The sequence below is a fragment of the Falco punctatus genome (genome assembly GCF_963210335.1).
Source record: "Falco punctatus genome assembly, chromosome: Z".
Taxonomy (NCBI): Eukaryota; Metazoa; Chordata; class Aves; order Falconiformes; family Falconidae; genus Falco; species Falco punctatus.
Window position 1 is genome coordinate 64,128,245 of NC_137586.1, and position 16,633 is coordinate 64,144,877.

The 16,633-nt window shown below is 41.6% G+C and overlaps 1 protein-coding gene across 4 annotated transcripts in view; it reads left to right on the forward strand.

Annotated features, from left to right (window-relative positions):
* The window catches only part of ZNF608 (zinc finger protein 608), a 65,918-nt gene extending 49,803 nt beyond the window's left edge, over positions 1-16,115 (forward strand). For 3 of the 4 annotated variants that reach the window (XM_080372648.1, XM_080372646.1, XM_080372645.1), the window contains exons 4-10: positions 4,671-4,758; positions 5,236-7,687; positions 9,442-9,859; positions 10,421-10,593; positions 11,524-11,677; positions 12,949-13,030; positions 14,024-16,115. In XM_080372648.1, the coding sequence (XP_080228774.1) occupies positions 4,671-4,758; positions 5,236-7,687; positions 9,442-9,859; positions 10,421-10,593; positions 11,524-11,677; positions 12,949-13,030; positions 14,024-14,030 (3,374 nt within the window). In that variant the 3' untranslated portion in view covers positions 14,031-16,115. Of the gene's footprint in view, positions 1-4,670; positions 4,759-5,235; positions 7,688-9,441; positions 9,860-10,420; positions 10,594-11,523; positions 11,678-12,948 lie in introns of all 4 variants that reach the window. The other variant, XM_080372647.1, reaches the window with a different exon arrangement.
* The last annotated feature ends 518 nt before the right edge of the window (positions 16,116-16,633 follow it).

Sequence of the window (16,633 nt, forward strand, 5' to 3'; positions counted from 1 at the left end):
CAAATTGTCACTGTTATTTTGTGCAGATTATTCCATTATATCTATCTGAACTGCTTATGTAAAATGGTTTTGTGCTCCTCTAGGCATGTTTTTCCTATCTTTTGGATAATTTTTTGCCATAAACATTGTGGTTGTGAATGTGACGAGTAAAGAAAAAAGCTTATAATGGTTCATGCAGCGTGAAGGAAAGCACCAAAATACAGAATATTTTCTTGCTGCTCCTAACAGGCTAATGAAATTCCCCTTGATATTAAAGGAGGGACTTGTATTAACAGTGGTGTGCACTAGGTAACATCCTATGTGTACCTTTGCCATGCATTAAAGGTTTTGTGTATGATCCTGCCTTGACTAATAATGGATTTCTGCAGAAAAGGTACCAACTAGTGTAGATGAACTGTAAAACTTTGAGGTAACATGACCCCTTTTCTTTTGTTAGACACCATTTTGTAATTTGTACACACAGGTTCACTAGAGTTGCATGGGTAGAAACTTTTGAATTTTTTTTTTTTATTCTTGGCTGCTTTGATTTATGATATTTGACACTGAGGACTGTGGAGGATACTGTTAATTTCAGATATACCGTAACTGTGAATAGTTATGTAATTTGCAAATGGAATGATAAACCAAATTACATTTACACCCTCACTTTGTGATAAGTTTTTTCTCAATTGCACCCAACACTTGTGACCTGTGCTCTGGTAATTGGTGAAACTCTTTGAGTTGACACCCTTACTTGATGAAAGAAACATTTGCATGTAATCTAAATGTATTCACTGTTGTTTGAGCCAACCTCACATGAACAGGATTATATTTTTGGCCAGGTTTCCTGAATTGGAGTCTTAAGAGTCCTGATACTCTCAGGTACACTGCATTACGAGCATCTGAATTTTTCTCCCATTCTCCAGTAAGTTATTGTAAATAGTTTAGCCTCTTGGGATTTTTTTAAGGTGAAAATACATCTCTTTATTCAGACAGTATGAAACCTGTGGAGTTCCTCAGACCTCAGTGTTTGGATTTTCACTCTTGTTCAGGCAATGCTAAAATGATTGTTACATGATGTATAGTCCAGTGTAAGGGGAAGTATCGTTACAGGATCTTCTTATGGCTTGACACAGCCCCAGTGAGGTTTGATCCTGTATGTGCTATGTTACTTACTTCTTAAGATGGAGTGGGTATGTGGGCAGGTATGTCCCAGCACACACATGCTTAAAAGAGGAGATGAGTTGGAACGACTTAGAGAAGGGTTAGTGTATCTATGACTGGTTGCCCAGTGTACTCGGATGCAGTACTTGGAGGTGAGCTAACGCTGCTGTAGTACTGTTGGTGTGCTGCCTCTGCGGCAGTGCAGATGAGTCCCAGCAGAGGTTCTTGTTTTGAGCTTGAGCTCTGTGCCAGGACAATATTTTGGATCAGAGACCTGTAATAATATACCCTGACTGGGTGCAGCAAGCATGATCTGTTCTCTTCAGTAGTGCAGCTAGTGTATATTGTGGACTACTTAACCTTTCTCATCTCTGTTTTCATTTTCCAGTGCTTTAGTCTAGTAAGCCTCCAGTTGCATGTTTCCTTTGGGGTCAGTCCTACCTCCCATGTTATATTCTCTTGACCTGTTCCTGTGATAATCTTTGAAGATTAAATAAGCTACCTTCACTGCCAGTTCTCTGGAATCTTAACCTGTGGCTGAGTAATGTACTGTTCACTAGGGAAATGAAATTTATTCCTTGCCACAGTTATTCTAACGCAGCATGGATATTAATCTTCCCTCCTACTTACATAGTGGGGCCTGCGCTAAGACTAACAAACTTAATGAGATGCTAAATGTAACTGACTTTAAGGGAAGAACTTACTCGTGTTTGCTTTTGAGGTATTGACTTTCTTACATTGGAAGGTCATTTGAATGTCTTTTAAGAATTGCTGACGTGTATTGATTTCAGGGGATTTTATTGTTATACCTACTCCATGCCATCTACTTTGCCATCTTTTCTTATCAATAGGTAACAGACTATCCCTATGTCTGTTATAGAAATTAATAAATAAATAAAATGCTCGTAGAGATAGGCATGACTACAAATACTGAGGAAGGTGGAGACTTACTTAAGAAATACACCTTGATTTAAGAAAACCCAAAGCACCGCACAACCTAACAGTGACATTTTAACAAAAGGCCAAATGTGAGCTAGCTGGGGAGAAACGAATGGTGTGGCTAATTCTTCTGTAATCAAATCACTCCGTGGGCAGTCAGAAAGCCCTCGATGCTTTGCATCTTCTGGGGAAGGCTGGACAGACGCTGGTGGATGGCCGGGAGGGAGCCACCGCGCTGCTGCCGGGGATGGGGCTGCATGGCACCGCAGGGCCTGCTGGTGGGAAGCGCCCCTGATTCTCACTTGGGCGCCGACGCTGTCAGGGTGGAAGGAAAGCATCGCCGTTACCAGAGAGGCGCCTGTTGAGCATCTCTCCGTAGCTGCGAGTGGCAGGTGGGAACACCATGGAAGGTGGGAACACCACTTGGTGTTGCAGGACCCGGAGTTCCAGTGGCACGTGCTCCCCCGCGGGCCTGCGGTGCGCTCCTCCCGGTCCGCGGCCTGGCGCGGCGCGATTCCTGTACAGGAGGGGAACGGCGTCGGCCGCTCGAAGCTCCTCCGTCCCGGCGGCACTGGCCGAGCTGCCCCGGTGGGGGTCTGTCGCGGCGGAGCCCTGCGGGCCGCCCCGCGCCCTGGTCCGCGGGGGCAGGTTCCCGGTGGCCAGACCCCTCCGCCCATGCCCGCGTAAGGCGCGCTGGGCGCTGCGGGCCCTCCCCCGCCCCTGTCTGGCGGGCACGGGCACAGCCCGCGCTGCTCCCGCCCCGCCCCGCCCGGGCCCTGCCACCAATGGCATGGCAGCAGGCGCCGCAGAGCCGGGAGCGGCCAATCAGGAGCCGGAGCTGCCGGCGGGCACCCGGGCCCGGCTGCGCCCCCGCCGCCCGGGGCGCGGTCCCGGGGCGGGCAGGGTGAAGCGCGGGTCGTTCCTTGTGGGTTTTTGGGGTCCCTCCCCCCCTGCCCCGGCAGCCAGGTTTGCGTAGGACACTGAATTACGGCATAGTGGTTTAACCCTAATCCTTCTAGGTGCTCAGGGCCTGGCGCTGGCCCTGGCGGGAAGAGCCCGTTTGTCTTATATCCCTCAGATGGGTTCGCCCTGGCGTGCGGAATTCTGGTCGCCTTATCGTAATGGCGACGTAAAACCATATGGGGAGTAATTTTCAAATCTGCAACAGAGAATTTTCAAGGAATTCCCTTCTTCCCTGGTACCTCTGCTAACCACGCTTCAAATACTCCTCCGCTGTTAAAAGGCCCCTGAGGAAATACGCAGCTGGTTGCGTGTTTACCTTGGTGCAGCAGAAAAGGGGGGGGGGGGGCGCGGGGGAGATGATGGTTTTAGTTCAAAATCAGGAATCGCAAGAGTAAGGCGAAGTAAAAGACTGGCTGGAAACATTCTGGCATCATGCCATTATTACGTCCATTATAGAAACGCTACAGCTAGAATAAGGGAAGCGTAGAAGAAAAAGAAGTCTCAAGGCTGGCAGCTGCGAGTTAGTGTCTTCATACCTCTCATAAATTGGAAACATGTTGCATCATGCCTTCCTTTGCTAGGTAAAATAGATTTTTTATTTCAGCATACGTTCTAATGAGAAGAGATGACAGGTTCAATAATACAGTCCTGTGTTTATCTGCAGAAGTTGATGAATTAAAGGGGTCATTACACTGGCTAATCCATAAAGATGATGCTGAATTATGTGAAGAAGTGTTTGAGGGCAACCTGAAAACGTTTGAATTGTATCCCCCACATTTATTGTTACTTAGGATATCCTTACCATGCTTTGAATAAACCAAAGCTAGAAGTCTGCCTTAGGTGGGCAGGCAAATTTACATTTAATAAAAGTTGTAAGTGGAAAAGTAATTAAATTACAGTAGATTTATTACAGTACATTTTGTAAAGGATCCCTCTTTCCATCTGTCTCTATTGTGATTCCTTTTAGCTTCACTGTATGGTTGCATTTTCCTGTCTAGCCCTCGCTTTCCACAGAAGAAAAAGCAAAGCAAATAACCCATGTTTCCATCTACATCTGCTGAACAAACTTGCAGTGCACACATGTGTATGTGTGTGTGTGTGTTCATGTGCTTGGATATATGCAATTTCAAATAAATAGAAGCATCATTATCATATTGTTCAAAGGAAAGCAGATTCTTCTCAGTCACCTACTGATTTAAACACTGTAACTGGTGCTTAGTTTATGCTGGCTGGCTGCCAAGCGAAAGCAATTATGTGCAATAATAGCAAAATTAAGAGGTGAGTGTTGCTGTTTTACAGCAGGACATGGCAAAACTCATTTCCTTCTGTCAGCTGTATCTTGATAACACACACTGGCACACAGGCACACACTCCCTTACACACATACGTATGTGCACACACACCCTTGTTCTTTGTTGTTTGCTGTCTTCCCTGTGGGCTTTAACTTGAGGTCACTGAAACCAGAAGAGGAACAGTATAGAACACAGCGTCTGAAAGCAGATGAGAATACAGCTCTCATTTTGTGGGGAAGAAAAGAAAAAAAATATGAAAAAAAGAGCAAAACAAAAAGCCTACCCCAATTATTGTTCTGACTGTGATAATACTTTGTTTTTCTCCCACTGTAGGTGTCCTAGTGGTAAATGTTACATGGAGGAACAAGACTTATGTGGGAACACTGCTGGACTGCACAAAGCATGACTGGGCCCCTCCTAGGTAGGCAGTCATTCTGAGTCTGTTTTTTCTCTGCTGTATTTTCACCCCCAATCTCTGTCAAGAGAATGTACAGAGATTAATAAAAAACAACTGGTTGTAATTGAAAACATGCACCAGTGAAACGAGTAATTCTCTGTTCCACACTGAATTGTGGGGTGGGAGGTTTTACTTATTTTTGTTTTGCGTTTTTGAGAGAGAGTGGGAAATACATGGGATTCAATCAGAAGGCAATTCATTTAAAAATGCATTTCTGTGAGTTTGGAGAACTTTTCTCTCCATTGTTCAAATTAGGTGGTCTTGTTCCTACCATTTTTGTCCTTTTTGAGTGACTTTCCATTTGAGACTGTAGCATTCTCATTTGGCAGAAGGGCATCTTTCCTTTAGCATGTATGAAGTTTCTGTCATGTGAAGTGGTGGTGTTTTGGTATTTATTCAGTTCATAGCTCCTGCTGATGAAATCTGATGTTGTTTATATAGGTTTTGTGAATCACCAACAAGTGACCTGGAAATGCGTGGAGGACGGGGCAGGGGAAAGCGGGCAAGGTCCGCTGCAGCTGCAGCTGTACCTGGGAATGATGCGAGTTTTGCAGAGTCCAGAGGACTTCAGAATAAGAATCGAGGTGGTGCCAATGGGAAGGGGAGGAGGGGCAGCCTTAACTCAAGTGGGCGCAGGACACCCCCTAACTGCTCCATGGATGAAGTCAAAGCCAGCCCTTCATCCACAAACAAGAGGAAAACTAAGCCTCCAATGGAGCTAGATTTGAATTCCAGTTCAGAGGACAATAAATCTGGAAAACGTGTTCGTACTAACTCTAGAAGCACTCCTACCACCCCACAGGGGAAACCTGAGACTACTTTTTTGGACCAAGGCTGCTCTTCTCCAGTGCTGATTGACTGTCCTCATCCCAACTGCAACAAAAAGTACAAGCACATTAATGGACTGCGCTACCATCAGGCTCATGCACATTTAGACCCAGAAAACAAACTAGAGTTTGAGCCTGACAGTGAAGACAAAATTTCAGACTGTGAGGAAGCACTGAGTAACGTGGCACTTGAATGCAGTGAGCCAAGCACAAGTTTGCCAGGCTTTGATCCACTAAAAGCACCAACATCTCCTTCCTCCATCACTACCCCAGGGACTCCCAAGGGAAAAAGGGAACTGGCCAGCAATGGCCCTGGTTCAGTTATCAGTTCCAAAACTGGCAAGAATTCTGGCAAAAAGAAGGGTCTGAACAGTGAGCTGAACAGCCTTCCGGTAATTTCTAATATGGCAGCAACACTGGATAATTGCTCGGTAGCAGATGGCAATTTGCAAACCGAAATGCCGAAATTGGAGGCTGAAGGGTTAATCGACAAGAAGAGTTTGGGTGAGAAAGGCAAGAAAGCGAACAATTGCAAGGTTGATAAAAACCTTTCCAAACTGAAAACAGCCAGACCCATTGCCCCAGCGCCAGCACCGACTCCTCCCCAATTAATAGCTATACCTACTACAGCCTTCACAACCACCACTACAGGGACAATACCGGGACTTCCATCTTTGACAACTACTATTGTTCAGGCTACACCAAAGAGCCCTCCGCTAAAACCTATTCAACCAAAGCCCACAATTATGGGAGAGCCAAGCACTGTAAACCCAGCTCTCACATCACTCAAGGACAAAAAGAAAAAGGAGAAGCGAAAGCTGAAGGACAAAGAAGGCAAAGAGACAGGAAGCCCCAAGATGGATTCTAAGCTGGGAAAGCTGGAGGATTCAAAAGGGTCTGGGAAAGACTTATCTGGACATTTTTTAAAGGACCATCTCAACAAGAATGAAGTGCTAGCTAATGGACTGTCAGAGTCTCAAGAGAGCAGGATGGCAAGTATTAAGGCTGAAGCTGATAAGGTTTACACGTTCACAGACAATGCGCCCAGCCCTTCCATAGGGAGTGCCTCCAGGATGGAATGCAGCACTTTGGTGAATGGACAATCTGCCATGGCGCCACTGCACGTGTTGACACAAAATGGTGCAGATAGCGCGGCCGCTAAAACCAACAGCCCTGCTTACTCGGATATTTCTGATGCGGCTGATGATGGTGGCTCTGACAGCAGGTCAGAGGGCATGAGGTCAAAGGCCAGCTCTCCGTCGGATATTATTTCTAATAAGGACGGTGTTGTAAAAGGACATTCTTCAACCACAGCACAATCGGCTCAAGTGAAAGAGTCCCATTCTCCATATTACCATGGCTACGATCCTTATTATTCCCCAAGTTACATGCACTCTGGACAGGTCAGTGCCCCAGCAGCTGGGAACAGCAGTACCCCACAGGGACTGAAGATCAAAAAAGAGACTGAGGAAGAGGCTGAGAAGAAAGAGAAGGCAGAACCATTAGATGCCAAGAAAAGTGAAAGCACTTCCTCTAATTTGCAGCCACAACATCAGTCAGTAATAACACAAAGACACCCTGCACTTGCTCAGTCACTTTATTATGGACAGTATGCCTATGGGCTTTATATGGACCAAAAGTCCTTAATGGCCTCTAACCCTGCTTACAGGCAGCAGTATGAAAAATACTATGAGGACCAGAGACTAGCAGAACAGAAAATGGCACAAACTGGAAGGGACTGTGAAAGGAAGAATGACCCTCCCTTGAAGGAGATTGGGAAGGATGACAATAAGCAGAAGAATATTCCATCTGCCACTATTTCAAAAGCCCCTTCAACTCCAGAGTCCAGTAAAAATAGCACTAAAATAGGGTCATCAGTCACTAACAAAGGTGAGGAGACAAGCAAATCACAGCTCCTTTCCAATCACCAGCAGCAACTTCAGTCTGACAGTTTCAAAGCCAAACAAATGGAAAACCACCAGCTTATAAAGGAGGCTGTGGAGATGAAATCTGTTATGGATTCCATGAAGCAAACAGGAGTTGATCCAACCACAAGATTTAAACAGGTGAGATCACAGGAAATGAAACAAGAGTGTCTTATTTATCCTTAAGTCATTTGAGATTTTGTCCCTGATTCTGCTATGTTCTTCTACCTTTGCAGCCAAACAAGCTCCACCATCCTTTTTTCATGCTGGATAGTACTGTAGTCTGCGAACAGACACATAGACCTTTCAGATGAGCTGTTTGGAAAAAAAAAAAGTAATCTAGCAAGGTGGTGACAGAATGCAGGCTTAAAACCTGAATAGACTACTTTAAATTACATGCATGAATGAAACAGAATTAGATTTCTCTTTTAGATGTAAATTCTAAGCAGTTTGCTTAGTTCAGAAATGAGAAATTTCAAGCAAAATAAGCGGCTTTCATTGTGAGAGGACTTAAAGTAGATTTGAAATATGGTTTGAAGTGTTTCTTTTTTTTGTTAAATGACAGTTGGCGTTTACTAAAGATGGGTGAGCTGGTTCTTTGAAGAGTTGGCTTGAAACTCAGCTCTTTATCTTAACCCAAGGTGACCTTTTTGAAGCAGTTAAGTTCCCCTTCTCTCCTCAACCAACCTCAAGCCCCTACAGACCTACACAATGGATGAAATCCTCTCTTCATTGAAGTCAGTGATAGTTTTGCCATTGACTTCAGTGGAACCAGAATTTCATCCAGTGGCTTCATGCTGACCTTCCTAGATGTCACATTGCCTTCATTCAAGGCAATGCAACTGTCTCCGTGCTCTGAACTGGAGCCTCAATGCTTGATGCTTTCATGTTCCGGTGTACCGTACATCCCACACTTCACCCTTATGGGCTGTCTTTCAAGATATGGTGGGGTCAGGTGAGTGGGAGTTAGGGAGCTCTAAAGGAAGTGGGACGGTACAGCTCTGGGTAGGAGATTTCTGCTGATTCAAATCAGTATTTGAACCAGACTGTCCAAGTGTCTAGTTGTGTGCTTATGTTTCTGTTACTTATACCATAAATGTGTATATCAACTGGAGATAATGTTTACAATTAGCTCTTGCATATCCTCTATTAGAGAAGAAAGTCTTCCTGTTACTGCTCAGTACTGGTTTGGTGTGGCCTTGTAAAGAACTAACCTAACTAAATCTGTAACATGTTTATAAATCGGTCTATGTAATATATTATGCAAAAATGTATTTATGATATCATGTACACGTTCTTTAAACCATGAGGTCCTGATCCTGTAAATACTTATCCATGTGTAATTTTACAAACTTGAAGTAAGACTGTCAGCTGAAGAGGTTTGCCTTGATGTCTGGCTTCACTGATTCCTGAATGTTTGTGATACCAGAGGCAGCATTAGCGTCTTCCCAGCTAGATCAGTTTTTCAGGTTCATTGTTCCAGGTAATCTAAGTGCTCTGACATATCATTAGCCAGCTTTAATTTGTGGTTCACAGATATTTTTTGCTCTCTAGTGGGAAAATCTCTCTGTGGGCTTTAATTAAAATGTTTTATGAATAGCATGGTCTCAGAACTTTGATACAATGCATATGTATTTCATGATTAAACTAGTTAAAGGCATGAAGAAGGATATAAGATGAAGCAATTGAATTAAACTTTGATAATAGCCTCTTGCTCCTTCATGAGAATATTGGTTTGACTTTGAGCTCTAGGCACTCTGTAGCAAGCAAACCTCTCCTCTATGTAGTAGGGATATGCTATTAAAAATACATTAATTGAAGTATTTGAAATATCAATAATTACCTTATTTCAACATCTCAGTTGAGAACAATTTTTTTCCCCCCCTCCATATTAGGATCCAGATTCACGAACATGGCATCATTATGTCTATCAGCCTAAATATCTTGATCAGCAGAAATCAGAAGAACTTGATCGTGAGAAAAAGTTAAAAGAAGACAGCCCTAGAAAAACACCTAACAAGGAAAGTTCCCTGCCTAACCTTCCTGTCTCATTAGCAAGCATTAAAGAGGAGCCTAAAGAGGTCAAGCGTTCTGATTCTCAATCAGTGGATGAAGGCAAGATAAAAAATGATGATCGAAAGACTCCTGTAAATTGGAAGGACTCTCGGGGTGCTAGAGTAGCAGTTTCCTCACCAATGAGTCAGCATCAGTCCTATATCCAGTACTTGCATGCTTATCCTTATCCACAGATGTATGATCCCAACCATCCAGCCTATCGCGCAGTCTCTCCTGTCCTAATGCACAGCTATCCTGGTATGTATTCTGAAATTTGCCTTGCATGCTAGTTAAGATTTACACCCTGAAATTGCAGTAAAGCCCGCATTTTAATATTTCTGTTAGTAGCTAGGGTAAATTAGAAGCTTCATGGGTGACATTTGTTTTGCTTGTGCTTCCACTAGGGAAAGTTCTGTAGATGAAACTGATTTAATACAAGATGTTCCTTTTATGAACTGTTACAGTTCCCAGCTACAGTTTTCTCAACCCTTGACAGTCTGCTATTGCTGTTAGACTGACAGATAGTTTATTGCCTATAAAAATATTCTAAGCACTTACTGTCAGAACCATTATGGTTACTATTCCTTTCACTTAAAGAGGACCCATAAATGTCTGAAATGGCTATCAGCTCAACCCTCTTTACAACCTCCATTCATCAGGGTAAATTAGGTGAAGAAATTGAAGAGCAAAGATGCTGTTTGATAGTCATGTGATCCATTTTTTTATGTTATCCTCTGTCCTGGCATCTCATCCTTCCACCTTGATATAACCAAAATGTGAAACCAGTAACTTGATGTGATATTTATTGTTTACCTGCAGGGGCCTATCTCTCTCCAGGATTTCACTATCCAGTTTATGGGAAGGTGTCAGGGAGAGAAGAAGCAGAGAAAGTCAATACCAGCCCGAGCATCAATGTGAAATCAACCACTGAGTCCAAAGCACTGGATTTGCTCCAGCAGCATGCCAACCAGTATCGCAGCAAGTCCCCTGTTGTAAGGCTTCATCTCTTGCTACTGAACAGTGGTATATATAGGGAGGGGTAGAGAACACCATTCTAAAAAGCACACAGTCTGGCATCAAGCTCTAAATGCACAGTCCTTCTTTACAATACTCCTTAAAATAAAAGCACTTTATAGTCAGGATGCTTCCATGACATAAACGGGAAGTGACACATGTAACACAGTTCTGTGCTCGGTCTTGCAATCTTGAATGGACTTACAGAAACATAGATTTCGGAGATACCTCCTGGTGCACAGTTTATTGCAGTTAAACAGGAAGCTCCTGTTTGGAAACAGATAACAAAATGAGAAATTGGACTGTGGGATTTGGTATTATCCCCTCCCTGTATTTGCCAAGAAGCCACATGTTCCAAATTAGCAGATCAGCAGCCCCCATTTCTAAAGATTTCCACATTGGAGCAAATACTGTTATTTTACATTCAGATGTTGGTGCTAGTATTAATTTTGAGCAAGTCACTGACTTTGATTCTGTTTTTAAAAAGCCTTTCTTGCTATTTAGGCAGGCTTGATTGCCAGAGTGCATTAGAGGGCTGAGGATTCGTTTACATCAGCTTTCAGCAGTTCAGCTAAGTTGTTCAGGCATTGGCAAGTCATCCAAGCTTCAGGGAGCCCAAAACTAGAAGTCATCATGGTGGCTCCAATTTTGTAAACGAAAGGTGTTGCCTCAAAATGTCTGTGCATTGGAAATTCTTCCATTAACTAAATATGCCAGCTTTAGATCAGAATCAAGTGCAAATAATCCAGCAGAGATACTTCTTCAGAAAAAAAATCAGCTTTGTCATTTGAATTCAAAAGGTTGTTGCCAGGTAATGGCAAGTGTGGTTTTATGGCAAGTGTGGTTTTGTTGTGATTTTGTCCCTTTTAAAATTCTGACATCAGTTTTCTTTCACTTGTTATTACTAGCCTGTGGAAAAATCAGCAGCTGAGCGTGAACGGGAAGCAGAGAGGGAACGAGACCGTCATTCTCCTTTTAGCCAGCGACATCTCCATACACACCATCACACACATGTTGGAATGGGTTACCCCCTTATACCTGGACAATATGACCCATTTCAAGGTGAGTAGAAGATTTCCAGTGGTGGGATTAGCTTGCGACATGGATTTGTTACATTGGAAATCATGCCTACTTGAAGCATTTTGACTAGAGATCCCCTTGTTAAATCAGAAGTGGTTTACATTTAGGAAGAAGGCTTGAAAACTCATGGCATGGACTAACAGCAAACGAATAGCTTCATGCCTGAAAATACCAAATTTCATTTACAAAACTGTGTGTTAGAGCATTATTAAAGATGTACCAGTTAGGCTTTCATTCATGTGAATGTTTTGATTCCTACTGCAAGCTGGCGTCAGCTGGCTGAAAGGCTGTAAAAAACCCAAACCAAATAACCTCCTTTTTGTATAATTAGGGTTGTGTAAGGAATGGAAGAAGTGTAGCAAAGACAAAAGCTTTTTATACTGAACACATTTTATGTACAAGGCATTGAAGTCACAAGGGTTTGGTCTTGTTGTAATTCGACTGTCTGAAAGAGGACTGTATTTTGGCAAATGCGGGGCCCAAAGTTACAGTCAGGGAAAAAGCAGCACAGTAAGATACAATTCATTGTCCCCAGGTTTTATACCAGTCTTTGACTGTTTTTCTCTAACCCTAGAGTCTAGCTGAATTAAAAGGATATTTCCTCTCATGCAGCAAAGTACACGCCGTCACAACTGGTGGCTAAATGACATTAATTCATTACCTTCACTTGGTGCCTCAGCAGTTATTTTTTCTGTGTAAAAGTCTTGACATTTCCCAGTTTGATTCAGTGATTCTGTATGCCTTTTGGGATGCATTTTGCTTGTTCAGTAGGAAAACTGTAAAAATGGTAAGTTATTATGAAAGTATTGTATTCTGAGCAGCTGGCATGTCGTTTCTGTAATTCACTGTGACTTGATTCTTGTTGTTTCCTGGTACCTATTATTTCTACTGAGCTTCCTATTCAGGAACTTGTACAAACCACTTAGCATCATGCAGTGCAGAATTTGGAAAGGAATACAATAACTAGGAATGCTATATTTTCTTGTAAAATATCTATCAAGGACAATTCAGTTTACTGTATGGAGGCATATTGATCATACCGGCAGACTGTCTTAAAACCATTGCCTGAAATAGTTGTGATTTATGCAATGTTAAAACCCCAATGCATAAATCGCAACTATTTCAGGCAACCAATTTCTAATGGTGGGATTTTTGTCTGTGTGCCTTAGAGATGTTTCCTAACATTTATTTGAGCACAAAAATCCATTAAAACCAGAAGCACATCAACATTTCTTCTTTCTTCTTTCCCTCAGGGTTGACCTCTGCTGCCCTTGTTGCCACTCAGCAGGTGGCTGCGCAGGCGTCTGCATCTGGTATGTTTCCTGCACAAAGAAGGTAAATAGCCAGTAAATCTTAAATTATGTATCTTAACATAGCAAGAAGAAAGGAAATAGGTTTTATAGCCTGATGGTCAGCATTTCCTTTTATGACACAGTTTTTAAGGATGAAGAAAAATGTGGGACTTTGGGTTAATTGTAGTTTTATTCTCATTAAGGTGACATTTTTTTCCTTAGTTGTGTCCTTTAACAGATTATTAAGAAGGAACAAGTAGTCTGTGTTCTGAGATTTTCTATAGACTATGTTTTAAGCATTGGTATTAAGATAAAACAAATGATTAAGACCCACATTTTTATATAAATACAAACCCATTTATATGAAAAAGGGTTTAAAGTTCATGTTCAGTTAGACATGTACTACCAGGAAAACTTCAGATTTCATCTATTCTGCAGCTCTGCCTGGTTTGCTGATTTTGCTTTCAGAGAGAATTGCCTGGGAGTCTGTTAGAGAGGACATTGTATTTAAGTTACGTACCTATTCCACACATTTGCCTCTTGGTTATTTACTACATTTTTAGTTGAATTTAGTCTTCAACCATCATCATTACTCTTCGAGGCAATAAAAACTCTTCAGTATTATAATGATCCCATCTCAAGTGAAAAACCCAAAGCATCCTTAGCATCAGGGTTTCTTTCATTGCTGCTGTGTTAAGCCTCAGAGTTTAATGTATTAAATACTACTGTAACATTCCATGGTTACGCGTGTCTTTCTGAAAGCTAACTCTGAAAACAAGCAGCCATGTAAGGGTCTTAACTGGAATTATTTGAGTGAGAAGGGTTTCTAGCCCTGAAAGAGCTGATGGATGCTAGGGTGTCAGAACCCAGAAGATAAATTCTGGCATGGGTTACTTGTGAGTATGTTGTTCTGGCAGGGGAGGGATGAGGACATGGCTTGTTGTCTGTCTTGAGATAGAGAATACTGTGCAGATTTCAGAAAAAAACTGGTAGGAAGGGATATTGAATAGTAAAACATTCTTCTTTCTCTTTTCAGAGAATGATGAGTTTGGAGATACACATTGTCATGTGACTGGATCACATGAGGAAGCGCGTTATTACAGACATCAGTTCCATGGTGTTAATTTGAAATGCCTTAATGGCAGGCAAAAACCAGTCATTTCATTTTTGTAAATTGCAGATTTTATCACAGAGTAACAAATGTTGCTGTAATTAGACTTCTGTTTTTATATATATATATGCGTATATATATATATATACATATATATATAAAAATATATATATATTCTTTACTTTTTTTGTATCAGTACCAAGGCTCGCACACAGGGTCTGCTGCTAAGTTGCGAACCACACAGTAAATGGAGATATGTATTTGTCATGTTTAGAAGGCGTTAACTGCAAAAGGCTGTTTGTTTCTTTTCTCTTCTTCTTTCTTTTTGTTTTTCCTTTTTTTTCTTTCCAATTGTAAATAATGTTATGTATCAGTGTGCCTGAACCTTGCATACCCTTCTGATATTTCCCACAAGCTCTCAGAGAGGCTAACTGTGATGACACTTTGGTACAATGTAGACGTCTATTTGGTGGCTCCTATTAAGATGCATCAGTGTAAAATGTTACTGTATTCACTGTTTCATTGTAATTGTGTATTGTGAAAAAAATATACCTTTGGAAGGCATGGGGATTCTAGTACCACAAAAACTGTGTTGTATATAATGTATAGATTTTAAATGGAGATAATGAGCATCTGTGAATAATGAAATGTCTTTTTTGATAATCTTGAATGGCAGATAACCTAATAGCCTGCATACCAGAAGACATCTGTGATTGTTCTATTACTTGAATAGTCCTGCAGTCTTTTTTTTAATGTTTACAAATACCCCGTTTTAGAAGAGAGACTTTAATGCCATTGCCTGGTTACTTGTTTTATGCTGTAATCTAGTTTATTTTATGTAAAACATATATCAAATGCTTTGATTTTTATACTTGCCTTAAATAATTGGCAATCAGAATAAAGAAAAAAAGTCAGTTTTGTACTTTCTTAGTGTCTATGGGCCACTTGAAAGATGTGTCACAGGTAGCAGAGGCTGCAGCTATCACACAGCTACTAGTCTGTGTCCCCAGAGGTTCTCCCTGAGGCTCAGTCACTGGTGTGTGCCTGCAGCCATCCTGTGCCTCCTAGCTGGGCCTGTGGTGTTGTCCTCTCCCAGTGGGCAATACAGGGCCCAAGCCAGACGGCAGTGGACCTCTTTCAATTGATCCTGATAGGCTTGAAAAAGGCCCATAGTAACACCTTGGATGCTATTAGTAGAACTTAAATTACTTGTTTTAGAGCAGATCTGTGTGCTATAAATTATAGGCAAATTATTTCTATTATATCTGTATTGCACACACACCCCCCCCCCAAACAACAGTCGCCTAAAAACAGCTGACCTCTTGATTAAAAAAAAAAAAGTCCCTTGCTGTGCTTAACCTGCATTATCACAAAATAAGTATTTTATGTGGCTATACCACCTGTTTTGTTAGAGTGCGGTTAACACAGTACACAGTAACGTGAAATCACTAATCATAACATAAAAAAAAAATCAGATTTACTGGTCAGGTTTTTGAGGCTTTAACTTTTGTCCTTCTGTGCATATCCCACTTATATTGATTGTCAAAACTGTTTCTTTAAGCTTTACTGTTTTTTTTGGGTTTGTGTTTGTTTGGGTTTTTTTTTTGACAGGGTGAATTACTGCAAGTTAAAGCTTGTTCTTGAAGTCGGTTCCACTTCTTCTACCTTGTGAAAACGTACTACAGAAGGATGAATTAAAGATTCCCAACAGACAAGCACACTTGGACTTTTTATATTACTATGATGAATCTGCCATTAATATTGCTATAATTGTTTTATTTTTATAGGCATAAAATCAGTTCCCTTAGTGACTAGTTATAAGGTTTATTGATTTTTACTACACATCATTCATCTGTGGCTTACTCTTATTGTCTTGTTCTGAACACATTCAGAAGTCTCACAGTGGTGACATACTACAAATTAGCCTCATAAAAATGGGAAGGAAGGGGTGTTTTCTTTGGAAAGGGGATATTGTGAATGCAGGGCTCTTGAAATAATAAATGCCTTATTACTTCTATAGTAAAGGCTCAGATGGTTTTGTATTGAAATGTATCATTGATTTTTTTTTTTCAGCTGAGACCGTTAATGCTTCTGCAGCAAAACAGATCTTATAAATTCACACTCTTGGTGATTTTGATTTAGTGTGGTTTAAGATTGAGTGTCATAAGTAACTGGAATGAATTACTCTGATTGATAGAGGGTAAGCAACAATTAAAATTATAATTAATGTTATAGCTTTATTATACCCTTGAAGTCTGTAAGAGGGGCTAACATCCATCGCCATTTATTGTCTTTCTCCACTGAAGGGTATAGTCTTCCCTCTATCTTTATAGCTTTCCTTTTGGTTTAACACTTGCCACACTGACCTCCTTAAAGGCTGCGCGACAGTGAGCACAACTCCCTGGTTCATGCAGCTGCTATGGTCATTTCACCACTGTGTGGGCATCCAAAGGATGAGCCACTTGAAGCAGTAATACAAGGAAGACAATTTTCAAACCTGGGAACTAAGAGCTGCAGGGGCTTGTTGCTGGGAAG